The sequence below is a fragment of the Phyllobates terribilis genome, unplaced genomic scaffold, assembly GCF_046119375.1.
Source record: "Phyllobates terribilis strain yellow unplaced genomic scaffold, ASM4611937v1 Scaffold_5__5_contigs__length_657084704, whole genome shotgun sequence".
NCBI lineage: Eukaryota > Metazoa > Chordata > Amphibia > Anura > Dendrobatidae > Phyllobates > Phyllobates terribilis.
The window spans coordinates 355,796,253-355,811,919 of record NW_027362765.1 but is presented as its reverse complement, the minus strand read 5'-3'; the positions used below and the strand labels follow the sequence as shown (position 1 = coordinate 355,811,919).

General features: G+C 55.8%; 1 protein-coding gene across 2 annotated transcripts in view; it reads left to right on the top strand.

Annotated features, from left to right (window-relative positions):
• Positions 1–12,267, top strand: part of LOC141273185 (caspase-7-like) — a 274,614-nt gene extending 262,347 nt beyond the window's left edge. For both annotated transcript variants that reach the window (XM_073684670.1, XM_073684671.1), the window contains 4 exons: positions 592–720; positions 1,069–1,244; positions 9,521–9,659; positions 11,160–12,267. In XM_073684670.1, the coding sequence (XP_073540771.1) occupies positions 592–720; positions 1,069–1,244; positions 9,521–9,659; positions 11,160–11,383 (668 nt within the window). In that variant the 3' untranslated portion in view covers positions 11,384–12,267. The remainder of the gene's footprint in view (positions 1–591; positions 721–1,068; positions 1,245–9,520; positions 9,660–11,159) is intronic.
• The last annotated feature ends 3,400 nt before the right edge of the window (positions 12,268–15,667 follow it).

The following is a 15,667-nucleotide window of genomic DNA, read 5'->3' as shown; positions in this document are numbered from 1 at the left end:
ATCTCTAGTGATGGATAGGAGGCATTCTCAGTGATGTCACTGCTGATCTCTGGTGATGGATAGGTGGCATTCTCAGTGATGTCACCTCTGATCTCTGGTGATGGATAGGCGGCATTCTCAGTGATGTCACAGCTGATCTCTGGTGATGGATAGGCGGCATTCTCAGTGATGTCACCGCTGATCTCTAGTGATGGATAGGCGGCATTCTCAGTGATGTCACCGCTGATCTCTGGTGATGGATAGGCGGCATTCTCAGTGATGTCACTGCTGATCTCTAGTGATGGATAGGTGGCATTCTCAGTGATGTCACCGCTGATCTCTGGTGATGGATAGGCGGCATTCTCAGTGATGTCACCGCTGATCTCTAGTGATGGATAGGCGGCATTCTCAGTGATGTCACCGCTGATCTCTGGTGATGGATAGGCGGCATTCTCAGTGATGTCACAGCTGATCTCTGGTGATGGATAGGTGGCATTCTCAGTGATGTCACCGCTGATCTCTGGTGATGGATAGGCGGCATTCTCAGTGATGTCACCGCTGATCTCTGGTGATGGATAGGAGGACTGCAGCTTTCTTTATGATTACTTTCAGGGATGTGTATCCGGAATGGGACGGATAAAGACGCCGGTGATCTCCTCCGTTGTTTCAAGAGCCTCGGATTTGATGCAACGGTTCATAACGACAGAAGCTGCGAAGAGATGGAGAGATTGCTGCAGACAAGTGAGTGACCGGAGCCTCGGCCCCCCGGCACTGCTGATCACCTACTCTGCACACAAATACCACATAGTGATGAGCTGCAAGTGGAGACCCTTCTTATGTCACCAGAGGCGCTGATGGGGGCGGTGGGGGTACATAATCCTGGCCTTTTACAGGGGTGTTATATCAGGTAGTGTCCAGCTCGCAGGGGCGTGTAGACTTTTATATCACTGTATACGGCTGGGTGACGATCGGCTGCAGTTCTCCTCGGCTGATCTCCACCTTGTTCGGGGTCCCGGGTATCGGATGTCGCCCACATTTGCCGCACACAATCCCTGATGTACAGTAATGGCTGCTTCCTTCTTCCGGCAGTGGCGCAGCACAATCACAGCGACAGCGCTTGTTTCGCCTGCATCCTCCTGAGTCATGGAGAAGAAGGTCAGATCTATGGCACCGATGGAGCGATGGCTATAAAATCTCTGACCTCCCTATTCCGGGGAGACAAGTGTAAAAGTCTAGTGGGCAAACCGAAACTGTTCTTCATCCAGGTATAATACCAAACTGCGAGCGCAAAGCTCAGACACTGACAGGTGGAGGTCATCCCCCCCGCAGATCCCTGGTGTCCGGCTCCATCCCCCCCGCAGCTCCCTGGTGTCCGGCTCCATCCCCTCCGAAGATCCCTGGTGTCCGGCTCCATCCCCCCCGCAGCTCCTTGTTGTACGGCTCCATCCCCCCGCAGCTCCCTGGTGTCCGGCTCCATCCCCCCCGCAGATCCCTGGTGTCCGGCTCCATCCCCCCTGCAGCTCCCTGTTGTACGGCTCCATCCCCCCGCAGCTCCCTGGTGTCCGGCTCCATCCCCCCCGCAGATCCCTGGTGTCCGGCTCCATCCCCCCTGCAGCTCCCTGGTGTACGGCTCCATCCCCCCGCAGCTCCCTGGTGTCCGGCTCCATCCCCCCTTGCAGCTCCCTGGTGTACGGCTCCATCCTCCCCACAGCTCCCTGGTGTACGGCTCCACCCCCCCTGCAGTTCCCTGGTGTACGGCTCCATCCTCCCCACAGCTCCCTGGTGTACGGCTCCATCCCCCCTGCAGCTCCCTGGTGTACGGCTCCATCCCCCCTGCAGCTCCCTGGTGTCCGGCTCCATCCTCCCCACAGCTCCCTGGTGTACGGCTCCATCCTCCCTGCAGCTCCCTGGTGTACGGCTCCATCCTCCCTGCAGCTCCCTGGTGTACGGCTCCATCCCCCCGCAGCTCCCTGGTGTACGGCTCCATCCCCCCCGTAGCTCCCTGGTGTACGGCTCCATCCCCCCTGCAGCTCCCTGGTGTCCGGCTCCATCCCCCCCTGCAGCTCCCTGGTGTACGGCTCCATCCCCCCTGCAGCTCCCTGGTGTCCGGCTCCATCCCCCCGCAGCTCACTGGTGTACGGCTCCATCCCCCCTGCAGCTCCCTGGTGTACGGCTCCATCCTCCCTGCAGCTCCCTGGTGTACAGCTCCATCCCTCCTCAGCTCCCTGGTGTAAGGCTCCATCCTCCCCGCAGCTTCCTGGTGTCCAGCTCCATCTCCCCGCAGCTCCCTGGTGTACGGCTCCATCCTCCCCGCAGCTCCCTGGTGTCTGGCTCCATCCCCCCGCAGCTCCCTGGTGTACGGCTCCATCCTCCCTGCAGTTCCCTGGTGTCCGGCTCCATCCCCCTGCAGCTCCCTGGTGTACGGCACCTTCCCCCCTGCAGCTCCCTGGTGTCCGGCTCCATCCCCCTGCAGCTCCCTGGTGTACGGCTCCATCCTCCCTGCAGTTCCCTGGTGTACGACTCCATCCTCCCTGCAGCTCCCTGGTGTCCAGCTCCATCCCCCTGCAGCTCCCTGGTGTCCGGCTCCATCCCCCTGCAGCTCCCTGGTGTACGACTCCATCCTCCCTGCAGCTCCCTGGTGTACGGCTCCTTCCTCCCTGCAGCTCCCTGGTGTCCGGCTCCATCCTCCCTGTAGCTCCCTGGTGTCCGGCTCCATCCCTCCTCGGCTCCCTGGTGTACGGCTCCATCCTCCCCGCAGCTCCCTGGTGTCCGGCTCCATCCCTCCTCGGCTCCCTGGTGTACGGCTCCATCCTCCCCGCAGCTCCCTGGTGTCCGGCTCCATCCTCCCCGCAGCTCCCTGGTGTCCGGCTCCATCCTCCCTGCAGTTCCCTGGTGTCCGGCTCCATCCCCCCCGCAGCTCCCTGGTGTCCGGCTCCTTCCCCGCCCGCAGCACCCTGGTGTCCGGCTCCATCCTCCCTGTAGCTCCCTGGTGTCCGGCTCCATCCCCCTGCAGCTCCCTGGTGTCCGGCTCCTTCCCCGCCCGCAGCTCCCTGGTGTCCGGCTCCATCCTCCCTGTAGCTCCCTGGTGTCCGGCTCCATCCCCCCGCAGCTCCCTGGTGTACGGCTCCTTCCCCGCCCGCAGCTCCCTGGTGTCCGGCTCCATCCTCCCTGTAGCTCCCTGGTGTCCGGCTCCATCCCCCTGCAGCTCCCTGGTGTACGACTCCATCCCCCCCGCAGCTCCCTGGTGTCCGGCTCCATCCCCCTGCAGCTCCCTGGTGTACGGCTCCATCCTCCCTGCAGTTCCCTGGTGTACGGCTCCATCCTCCCTGCAGTTCCCTGGTGTACGGCTCCATCCCCCTGCAGCTCCCTGGTGTACGGCTCCATCCCCCTGCAGCTCCCTGGTGTCCGGCTCCATCCCCCCCGCAGCTCCCTGGTGTACGGCTCCATCCTCCCCGCAGCTCCCTGGTGTCCCGCTCCATCCTCCCTGCAGTTCCCTGGTGTACGGCTCCTTCCCCCTGCAGCTCCCTGGTGTCCGGCTCCATCCCCCCCGCAGCTCCCTGGTGTACGGCTCCATCCCCCCCCATAGCTCCCTGGTGTACGGCTCCATCCTCCCCACAGCTCCCTGGTGTACGGCTCCACCCCCCCCCGCAGCTCCCTGGTGTACGGCTCCATCCTCCCCGCAGCTCCCTGGTGTCCGGCTCCTTCCCCCCCGTAGCTCCCTGGTGTACGGCTCCATCCCCCACTCAGCTCCCTGGTGTACGGCTCCATCCCCCCTCCCGTAGCTCCCTGGTGTCCGGCTCCATCCCCCCCGCAGCTCCCTGGTGTACTGCTCCATCCTCCCCGCAGCTCCCTGGTGTCCAGCTCCTTCCCCCCCGTAGCTCCCTGGTGTATGGCTCCATCCCCCCTGCAGCTCCCTTGTGTACGGCTCCATCCCCCCCGCAGCTCCCTGGTGTACGGCTCCATTCTCCCCGCAGCTCCCTGGTGTCCGGCTCCATCCCCCTGCAGCTCCCTGGTGTACGGCTCCATCCCCCTGCAGCTCCCTGGTGTCCGGCTCCTTCCCCCCCGCAGCTCCCTGGTGTACGGCTCCATCCCCCCCGCAGCTCCCTGGTGTACGGTTCCATCCCCCCTGCAGCTCCCTGGTGTCCGGCTCCATCCCCCTGCAGCTCCCTGGTGTACGGCTCCATCCCCCTGCAGCTCCCTGGTGTCCGGCTCCATCCCCCCCGCAGCTCCCTGGTGTACGGCTCCATCCTCCCCGCAGCTCCCTGGTGTCCGGCTCCATCCCCCCCGCAGCTCCCTGGTGTACGACTCCATCCTCCCCACAGCTCCCTGGTGTCCGGCTCCATCCTCCCTGCAGTTCCCTGGTGTACGGCTCCTTCCCCCTGCAGCTCCCTGGTGTCCGGCTCCATCCCCCCCGCAGCTCCCTGGTGTACGGCTTCACCCCCCCCATAGCTCCCTGGTGTCTGGCTCCTTCCCCTCCGCAGCTTCCTGGTGTACGGCTCCATCCCCCCCCGCAGCTCCCTGGTGTACGGCTCCATCCTCCCCGCAGCTCCCTGGTGTCCGGCTCCTTCCCCCCCGTAGCTCCCTGGTGTACGGCTCCATCCCCCCTGCAGCTCCCTGGTGTACGGCTCCATCCCCCCTGCAGCTCGCTGGTGTACGGCTCCATTCTCCCCACAGCTCCCTGGTGTCCGGCTCCTTCCCCCCCGTAGCTCCCTGGTGTACGGCTCCATCCCCCCTGCAGCTCCCTGGTGTACGGCTCCATCCCCCCCACAGCTCCCTGGTGTACGGCTCCATTCTCCCCGCAGCTCCCTGGTGTCCGGCTCCTTCCCCCCCGTAGCTCCGTGGTGTACGGCTCCATCCCCCCTGCAGCTCCCTGGTGTACGGCTCCATCCCCCCTGCAGCTCCCTGGTGTACGGCTCCATCCCCCCCGTAGCTCCCTGGTGTCCGGCTCCATCCCCCCTGCAGCTCCCTGGTGTCCGGCTCCATCCCCCCCGCAGCTCCCTGGTGTCCGGCTCCATCTCCCCCGCAGCTCCCTGGTGTACGGTTCCATTCCCCCTGCAGCTCCCTGGTGTACGGCTCCATCCCCCCCGCAGCTCCCTGGTGTACGGCTCCATCCCCCCCGTAGCTCCCTGGTGTACGGCTCCATCCTCCCCGCAGCTCCCTGGTGTCCGGCTCCATCCCCCCCGCAGCTCCCTGGTGTACGACTCCATCCTCCCCGCAGCTCCCTGGTGTCCGGCTCCATCCTCCCTGCAGTTCCCTGGTGTACGGCTCCTTCCCCCTGCAGCTCCCTGGTGTCCGGCTCCATCCCCCCCGCAGCTCCCTGGTGTACGGCTTCACCCCCCCCCCATAGCTCCCTGGTGTCCGGCTCCTTCCCCCCCGCAGCTTCCTGGTGTACGGCTCCATCCCCCCCCGCAGCTCCCTGGTGTACGGCTCCATCCTCCCCGCAGCTCCCTGGTGTCCGGCTCCTTCCCCCCCGTAGCTCCCTGGTGTACGGCTCCATCCCCCCCGCAGCTCCCTGGTGTACGGCTCCATCCCCCCTGCAGCTCCCTGGTGTACGGCTCCATTCTCCCCGCAGCTCCCTGGTGTCCGGCTCCTTCCCCCCCGTAGCTCCCTGGTGTACGGCTCCATCCCCCCTGCAGCTCCCTGGTGTACGGCTCCATCCCCCCCGCAGCTCCCTGGTGTACGGCTCCATTCTCCCCGCAGCTCCCTGGTGTCCGGCTCCTTCCCCCCCGTAGCTCCGTGGTGTACGGCTCCATACCCCCTGCAGCTCCCTGGTGTACGGCTCCATCCCCCCTGCAGCTCCCTGGTGTACGGCTCCATCCCCCCTGTAGCTCCCTGGTGTCCGGCTCCATCCCCCCTGCAGCTCCCTGGTGTCCGGCTCCATCCCCCCCGCAGCTCCCTGGTGTCCGGCTCCATCTCCCCCGCAGCTCCCTGGTGTACGGTTCCATCCCCCCTGCAGCTCCCTGGTGTACGGCTCCATCCCCCCCGCAGCTCCCTGGTGTACGGCTCCATCCCCCCCGTAGCTCCCTGGTGTACGACTCCATCCCCCCGCAGCTCCCTGGTGTCCGGCTCCATCCCCCCCGTAGCTCCCTGGTGTACGGCTCCATCCCCCCTGCAGCTCCCTGGTGTACGGCTCCATCCCCCCTGCAGCTCCCTGGTGTACGGCTCCATTCTCCCCGCAGCTCCCTGGTGTCCGGCTCCTTCCCCCCCGTAGCTCCCTGGTGTACGGCTCCATCCCCCCTGCAGCTCCCTGGTGTACGGCTCCATCCCCCCCGCAGCTCCCTGGTGTACGGCTCCATTCTCCCCGCAGCTCCCTGGTGTACGGCTCCATTCTCCCCGCAGCTCCCTGGTGTCCGGCTCCTTCCCCCCCGTAGCTCCGTGGTGTACGGCTCCATCCCCCCTGCAGCTCCCTGGTGTACGGCTCCATCCCCCCTGCAGCTCCCTGGTGTACGGCTCCATCCCCCCCGTAGCTCCCTGGTGTCCGGCTCCATCCCCCCCGCAGCTCCCTGGTGTCCGGCTCCATCCCCCCCGCAGCTCCCTGGTATCCGGCTCCATCTCCCCCGCAGCTCCCTGGTGTACGGCTCCATCCCCCCCGTAGTTCCCTGGTGTACGGCTCCATCCCCCCTGCAGCTCACTGGTGTACGGCTTCACCCCCCCCCATAGCTCCCTGGTGTCCGGCTCCATCCCCCCTCCTGTAGCTCCCTGGTGTACGGCTCCATCCCCCCCCGTAGCTCCCTGGTGTCCGGCTCCATCCCCCCTCCTGTAGCTCCCTGGTGTCCGGCTCCATCCCCCCTTCTGTAGCTCCCTGGTGTACAGCTCCATCCCCCCTCCTGTAGCTCCCTGGTGTCCGGCTCCATCCCCCCCGCAGCTCCCTGGTGTACGGCTCCATCCCCCCCGTAGCTCCCTGGTGTCCGGCTCCATCCCCCCAGTAGCTCCCTGGTGTACAGTTCCATACCCCCTCCACAGGCGTACAGCTTGTATACCGATCCATCTGCCACCCGCGTCCTCCAGACCTTCTTCTATGGGGCTCTCCACCATTTTTCTGCTTTTTAGCCTAATAATTTCTCAGCTCTTGTATAAAATGATAAAATAATGACCAAAATGGGGGCTATTTCCACTGAATGAGGTGCATTCCATGGTCATTAAAGATTCTCAGCACAGGTTACATTGTAACAATCCCTCAGCTGTGTGAAATATTGGGTCACTAATGGTTTTCAGTCTTTAAATGTCAATCCGCCCGGAGGACTGTAGTGAGGGGCACGGCTGGCACACGGACTACTCCTGACGTAACGGTTTTCTCGTGCCATCGGGGACCCCATCCCTCGGTAAATAGTAACGAGAGCACAAACCTTCCTGCTTTTTTCTTTGCCACAGTTCTGTCGCCAAACTAATAAAATCCCCCAACATTTATTAGACGTCACAGAACTTTCACTTGTGGATGAGTCACAGTTTTGGCATCAGGACCAGAATTCCCGGTTTTTGGGGCCTCGGTGCCGTGTGCCCGCTGCCCTGCACCCACTCCCTATGGGAGGGCAGGAGAGGGGTACGTGATACTGAGTGACTGCTCTGCTGGGATACAGCTGTATGTACCGCAGGAGTGGGGTGACTTGTGGCCCTAAAATCTCTCATTGGCCCCTCCCTGCATGCAGAGATCTGATTGGCTCCTGGCCAGCTTCTGCCGCTGCCCAGATGTCAGTTATTCATAGGAGACGCGTTATGTAATGGTGCAGGGACTTTCTGTGACGTCGGCCGTGGCAGCGGGTGTCATCCGGCGGGCACAGGCAGCAGCTGGCGAGACACTGGCACACTGTGCAGGAGCTTCAGCTTCACTTCTGCAGAGGGCGTTACAGTGTAAGAAAGTAAAAGGGAAGCTGTCATGTCTGGTGACCCTACTAGTCTGCAGATATATTGTTAATCTGCAGGTAAATGACGTTATCAGGGAGAAATAAATGTTACTCCTCCCTGTAGCCTCCGGCTTTCAGTCATAGAGGCGGCCAATGCGGCTTCAGTCAGCGCTCAGTGCACAGTGACCGCGGCTATCACCACTCCCCGTCACTATGATTGACAGCCAGCTGTGCAGCGCATCTGATAATAATAATAATCTTTTTTATTTATATAGCGCCAACATATTCCGCAGTGCTTTACAATTCATACAATTTACAGACATTATCGACTCTGTCCCCATCAGGGCTCATAATCTACATTCCCTATCAGTCTTTAGAGTGTGGGAAGAAACCGGAGAACCCAGAGGAAACCCACACAAACACGGGGAGAACATACAAACTCCTTGCAGATGTCGTCCTTGGTGGGATTTGAACCCAGGACCCCAGTGCTGCAAGACTGCAGTGCTAACCACTGAGCCACTGTAATGCTGCCCGTGCATCTGTGCAGAGTAAGCTGTCAATCAAAGTTCCAGGGCCGTCGGTCACTGTGCACTGAGTGAGGAGCGACTAAAGCCGCACCGGCCGCCTCCATCACTGAAAGCCGGAGCCTACTGGGAGGAATAAATTCAATTTTCTCCCTGTAGCCGCACGTTCAGTAATGATGACCGAACAGAGTTTTCACATTATTTACCTGCAGATTAACCCTGTATTTGTAGATTAATAGTGTTTGGGGTCATGACAGGTTCCCTTTAAGTCACTTTGTAAAACTCTTCTTTTTCATGTGCCTCAGGCGGCGACCTCTCCCCCCTCCAGTCACCTCCAGAGCTGCAGTCACAGTCTTATGTCAGACTCCAGCCCCTATCTCCCACAATGCTATGTTCTCTACCGCACTGCTTCTAATGTAGAGACTCGCTCTGTGCAGACCCTGAACCAGCAGGGGCTGTGTGCGGAAAGAGCACGAGTGCAGCTCTGGGGGCGACCGGAGTAGAAACCCGGATGTGGCTCAGGTGTCCGGCGCTGATCTGTTCCTTTTTAAGGGGAATAAAATAATGAAAACCTTCAGAACTTTCTTCTAGACGAGGCTTCTCTATTCCTGTTGTCAGTATCTCTGCTTGCTGCGGTGAATGGAAACTTCTCACAGCTGAGGGCTGGTCACCTGTCTGTTCAGATTGGAGCTAAACTGATACATTGTAACAAACTATTGTCTCTAGATTGGTCTCTAGGTCCCTGAAGGACCGGGGCCGGACAGGACTGCGGCCTCTGCACCCCGTATAGATGTGTCAGGTAGCTATAGTGGGTGCAGTCACCCTGGGGCCCTGAAGTCTAGAGGGGCCCTGGAGTCTAGAGGGGCCCAAATGGTCTCTGGCTCATATAAGAAGACCATTCCCATTAGTTGGGGGTCTTGTTGGAAGATTTTGCATTGGGGCCCCCGAGCCTGAAATCACAGCACTGACTCCATAACACAAGTCCGGAGCCCCTCAGGGTCCCATTCCCTGTATGATGGGAGTGTAGGTCACATTCTGGATCTCCCATGTCCGGACCCCGTCTCTCGGCTTCCTGGTGGTCTCCCGGCCCATTTACCCAGTCATCTCCTGCTGCCAAACCCAGCAGCGTCTTCCAGAACAATCCGTGCGAGTCTAATGGTTCCTGCAATGTTCCAGGCGTGCCGGGGCTCAGAGTTCGATGACGGGATTCAGACCGACTCGGGACCGGCCAACGACTCGCTGGAGACGGACGCCAATCCCCGATACAAGATCCCCGTGGAGGCCGATTTTCTCTTTGCCTATTCAACTGTGCCAGGTAATGGTGAGGGGCCGGGGCGGGGGGCCACATCACCCACATCTACAATATCGTAGCACAGGGTCGCTCCGCAGGGGCCGCAGTGTCACCAAACCAGGGAGGCCGGAGCAGAGCCAGGACTCGCAGCCTCCATTGTATTTTTGCTGCAGGGCTCGTCCTTCTTAGGACTAAAGAATCAGCCCCCTTCTCTGTCCCAGCCGATGTATAAACTGAGGGGCCTGACTACTGATATCAATAGCCCAAATATGGAAAGAGAAGGGGACTGGACTAACTATAGAAATATGCAGTCAGCCAGCCCCCTTCTCTGTCCCAGCCGATCTATACACTGAGGGGGGCTGTCTGATTATATCAATGGCTGATGTATAGGGAGAAGGGGCTGACTGACTGCTTATTTGACTAGCGAAACCAGCCCCCTTGTCTTTTTATCCATTGGCCATTGATATCAGCAGTCAGCCAGCCCCCTTCTCTTTCTATCCATCGGCCATTGATATCAGCACTCAGCCAGACCCCTTGTCTTTTTATCCATTGGCCATTGATATCAGCAGTCAGCCAGCCCCCTTCTCTTTCTATCCATCGGCCATTGATATCAGCACTCAGCCAGCCCCCTTCTCTTTCTATCCATCGTCCATTGAGATCAGTAGTCAGCCAGCCCCCTTCTCTTTCTATCCATCGTCCATTGAGATCAGTAGTCAGCCAGCCCCCTTCTCTTTCTATCCATCGTCCATTGATATCAGCACTCAGCCAGCCCCCTTCTCTTTCTATCCATCGTCCATTGAGATCAGTAGTCAGCCAGCCCCCTTCTCTTTCTATCCATTGGCCATTGATATCAGTAGTCAGCCAGCTCCCTTCTCTTTCTATACATCAGCCATTGATATCAGCAGTCAGCCAGCTCCCTTCTCTTTCTATACATCAGCCATTGATATCAGCAGTCAGCTAGCTCCCTTCTGTCACAGCTCATGTATGGACAGGGAAGGGGTCTGGCTTAGCTATTGGAATAGTCAGCCCCCCAGGTCACACACAGCACAGGTCACACGGGAACTTATAAATCTCTCCTGTGTTAAGCACAGGGCAGAAGTGGCGCGCGTGGGGGAGCGCTGCGGAGATTTCTGTGCTGCTGATACATTTGTATCAGCATCTACAATTATTGTGGACAACCCCTTTAATCACAGTAAAAATAGAAGACTTTACAACTGTTTACAGTCCTTTTTCTCTCCTCGCTGACAGTGAATGAGGATAGTCGTTTCCATCCGGAGCAGTAATCCTGTCCATGTCCTGCTCTCAGCAGTGAATACATTGTATCCAGTGTAGACACCAGACTGATACATTGTAACAAACCCGCAGACAGATTGGTGCAGCTGCTGCTTGATAGCTTTTGTATAGGAGAGCAGCTGTGCACAAGATGGCGGTGCAATTGTTCAGCCTCATTCACTGACAGCAAGCAGCAGGCTAGTGATGGGCACCTAGGCTCTACAGACAGCTCTGACCCCGGTGTCTCTGCAGGTTACTACTCCTGGAGGAATCCGGGCCGGGGGTCTTGGTTCGTCCAGGCGCTGTGCAGCGTTCTCAATGAGCACGGGAAGCAGCTGGAGATCATGCAGATTCTCACCAGAGTCAACTTTCTGGTGGCCACCAACTTCGAGTCCTGGTCCGATGACCCGCGCTACAGCGAGAAGAAGCAGATCCCGTGCGTGGTGTCCATGCTCACCAAGGAACTGTACTTCTAGAGGATGTTCAGACCCGCGGGGGTCACTTATATTCAGGGAGCCTCCGGGCAACGCTCAAGACAGAAAACTGGGTCACAAAGTGGATCCCTCCAGGGATCTCAGCGCTTCCTTATGTCTGTGTCTTGTGATCGTGTCCGTCTTATTATCTAAGTTCTGTGGACTCCACCGTGCGGATTACTGAGCAGATCCCGGCCTTAGGCCACGTTCACATCTTCAGTATTTTCCATCAGTATTTGTTCCACTCTTGGTTTTGGCTTACAAATACTGATGGAAAATACTGACCAAATACTGAACGTGTGAACGTGGCCTTATAGACACAATTCCCACTACCCCATCTGTTCCTGGGAAAGCTGGGTGAGCAATGGGGGCTGCCATTACAGATGTTACAGGGCTTGTCCCTCCGCTTTCTTACAGTCCCGAATGGCCACCTGGAGCCGGGGAACATACTGCCCCCAACTGGCCAGTGACACTGCGTGTCCCCCGGTTTTCCCAGAAACAGATGTAATGTGATAGGACCACTCAGGGACCTGCATTTTCTGGAAAAGGTGCTCATAAAATCCCTGCTCCTTGTCCCATGAGCAGAATATTCGGGGTACCTCTGTGACAGCCCCAACAATCAGTATCCACGATCCCGGGACGGTCACATCTGCACCTGAAATGTGTTCACGGATTTGTTGATAAATAGCCCCTCCCCCTTCAGTCACAAACTCCGCCCACTGCCTGCAAAAGTCCAAGAAGATTCAACATATGGAAATAAAATGAACTATCCAGAAACGACGAGAATCAGTCACTGGTCAGAAGAATGCAACAAGAAAGCAAAGAATCCATGCTGGAAAAGTTTTATAACAATAAGTTTTAATAAAAAACTTTTGTCTTCTTCTAAATGTTCTTCTTTTTATGGATCAAAGATTTTATATTCTCAATATCCTGTGAACAGTATTGGGTGCTATGAATAATACACAAAGTACGGGAGCAAGAAAGTGTAATAATACTGCCCCCTATGTACAAGAATATAACTACTATAATACTGCCCCCTATGTACAAGAATATAACTACTATAATACTGCCCCCTATGTACAAGAATATAACTACTATAATACTGCCTGCCCTATGTACAAGAATATACCTACTATAATACTGCTCCTATATACAAGAATATAACTACTATAATACTGCCCCCTATGTACAAGAATATAACTACTATAATACTGCTCCTATGTACAAGAATATAACTACTATAATACTGCCCCCTATGTACAAGAATATAACTACTATAATACTGCTCCTATGTACAAGAATATAACTACTATAATACTGCCCCCTATGTACAAGAATATAACTACTATAATACTGCTCCTATGTACAAGAATATAACTACTATAATACTGCCCCCTATGTACAAGAATATAACTACTATAATACTGCTCCTATGTACAAGAATATAACTACTATAATACTGCTCCTATGTACAAGAATATAACTACTATAATACTGCCCCTATATACAAGAATATAACTACTATAATACTGCCCCCTATGTACAAGAATATAACTACTATAATACTGCTCCTATGTACAAGAATATAACTACTATAATACTGCCCCTATGTACAAGAATATAACTACTATAATACTGCACCCTATGTACAAGAATATAACTACTATAATACTGCCCCCTATGTACAAGAATATAACTACTATAATACTGCCCCCTATGTACAAGAATATAACTACTATAATACTGCTCCTATGTACAAGAATATAACTACTATAATACTGCCCCCTATGTACAAGAATATAACTACTATAATACTGCTCCTTTGTACAAGAATATAACTACTATAATACTGCTCCTATGTACAAGAATATAACTACTATAATACTGCTCCCTATGTACAAGAATATAACTACTACAATATTGCTCCTATGTACAAGAATATAACTACTATAATACTGCCCCCTATGTACAAGAATATAACTACTATAATACTGCCCCCTATGTACAAGAATATAACTGCTATAATACTGCCCCTATGTACAAGAATATAACTACTATAATACTGCCCCTATGTACAAGAATATAACTACTATAATACTGCCCCTATGTACAAGAATATAATTACTATAATACTGCTCCTATGTACAAGAATATAACTACTATAATACTGCCCCCTATGTACAAGAATATAACTACTATAATACTGCCCCCTATGTACAAGAATATAACTGCTATAATACTGCCCCTATGTACAAGAATATAACTACTATAATACTGCCCCTATGTACAAGAATATAACTGCTATAATACTGCCCCTATGTACAAGAATATAACTACTATAATACTGCTCCTATGTACAAGAATATAACTACTATAATACTGCTCCTATGTACAAGAATATAACTACTATAATACTGCCTGCCCTATGTACAAGAATATAACTACTATAATACTGCTCCTATGTACAAGAATATACCTACTATAATACTGCTCCTATATACAAGAATATAATTACTATAATACTGCCCCCTATGTACAAGAATATAACTACTATAATACTGCCCCCTATGTACAAGAATATAACTACTATAATACTGCCCCCTATGTACAAGAATATAACTACTATAATACTGCTCCTATGTACAAGAATATAACTACTATAATACTGCTCCCTATGTACAAGAATATAACTACTATAATACTGCCCCCTATGTACAAGAATATAACTACTATGTAACGGGTCTGGGAGGCGGAACCTCTGAGCTACTATACAAGGGGGCGGTCCTTGTAAGGAAGCGGGTGGTGACCAGGGAAGACGGGCAGGTAGTCACGGCAAGTGACCGGGACAGTCTCTGGGTAAACGGGCAGGAGGTCACAGCAAGTGACCGGGGCAGTCTCTGGGTGAACGGGCAGGAGGTCACAGCAAGTGACCGGGGCAGTCTCTGGGTGAACGGACAGGAGGTCACAGCAAGTGACCGGGGCAGTCTCTGGGTATAGGGTAGGTACGACCTGTGACGGCTGAGCCTCCAGGTAGGCTAGCAGGCGGATGACAGATGAGTGCTCCCAGGTGAGCAGGCGAGAGTCTCTGGAAAAGCAGGTGGTCACAGCACGTGACGGCAGAGCCTCCAGGTAGGCCAACAGACAGGCAGCAGATGAGCGCTCCCAGGTGAGCGGGCAGGAGTCTCTGGAATGGCAGGTGGTCACAGCATGTGACGGCGGAGCCTCCAGGTAGGCTAGCAGGCAGGTAGCAGATGTGCGCTCCCAGGTGAGCGGGCAAGCTGGTCCATAGACAGACTGACAGGAGTTGTAAGGCAGACCGTCGGACCTCAGGCAGGCAGGCAGGTAGGAGAAATGTCAGGCAGGAAACAGACAGCAAACTGGCAGGTTTCTGGCAGGTAACTGGCAACGGGACCTGAGGGCTGAAGCAGAGTAGTGAACAGTGCAACAACATTGCTCGGGCACCTCCATTTTGGAGGAGGTGCCTTATATATGGTGAAGTCCTCCGGCCATTGGCCGGGGACTCCTTAGGACGGCGCGCGCGGCCCCTTTAAGAGGGAGGGAGCGTGCGCGCGCGCGCCCTAAGCACAATGGTCGGGAAGGAGCGCGCGCTGCCAGCAGAGCGGGAGGAAGCCGCCGGGCACGGAGCAGAGCGGGAGGAGGGCGCCGGGCTCGGAGTGGAGAGGTGAGGGGAACAGCGTCCCTGCCTAGCAGAGGGCAGGGACGCCGACGCTACAGTACCCCCCCCTTTAGGCCCCCCCTTTTTTAGGCCAGATAGAAATTTAGCTAGGATGAGAGGGGCATGGATGTTCTCCCGGGGCTCCCACGTTCTCTCCTCAGGACCAAACCCCTTCCAATCTACTAGGAAAAAGGTCTTTCCTCTTACCCTTTTGGTGGCCAGAATGTTCTCTACCTCAAATTCATTTTCAGCGGAAACCGGAGCAGGAGGCGTACCTGTAGACTTGGAAAAAGAGTTAAGTACCACAGGTTTGAGGAGAGATACATGGAAGGAGTTAGGGATCCGTAAGTTGGCCGGGAGTTTCAATTTATAGGCCACCGGGTTGATCTGACTGATGACCTCCAGAGGACCGATGAACCGAGGCCCTAACTTATAGGAAGGAATCTTGAGCCGAACATACTTGGACGAGAGCCAGACCTTATCCCCTGGACGGAATTGAGGAGGATCCAGACGTCCTTTGTCAGCATGTCTTTTCATACGCTCGGATGACAGAAGGAGTGCGGATCGGGTACTCTCCCAAATGGAGGAAAATTTGTTAACAAGAGATTCCG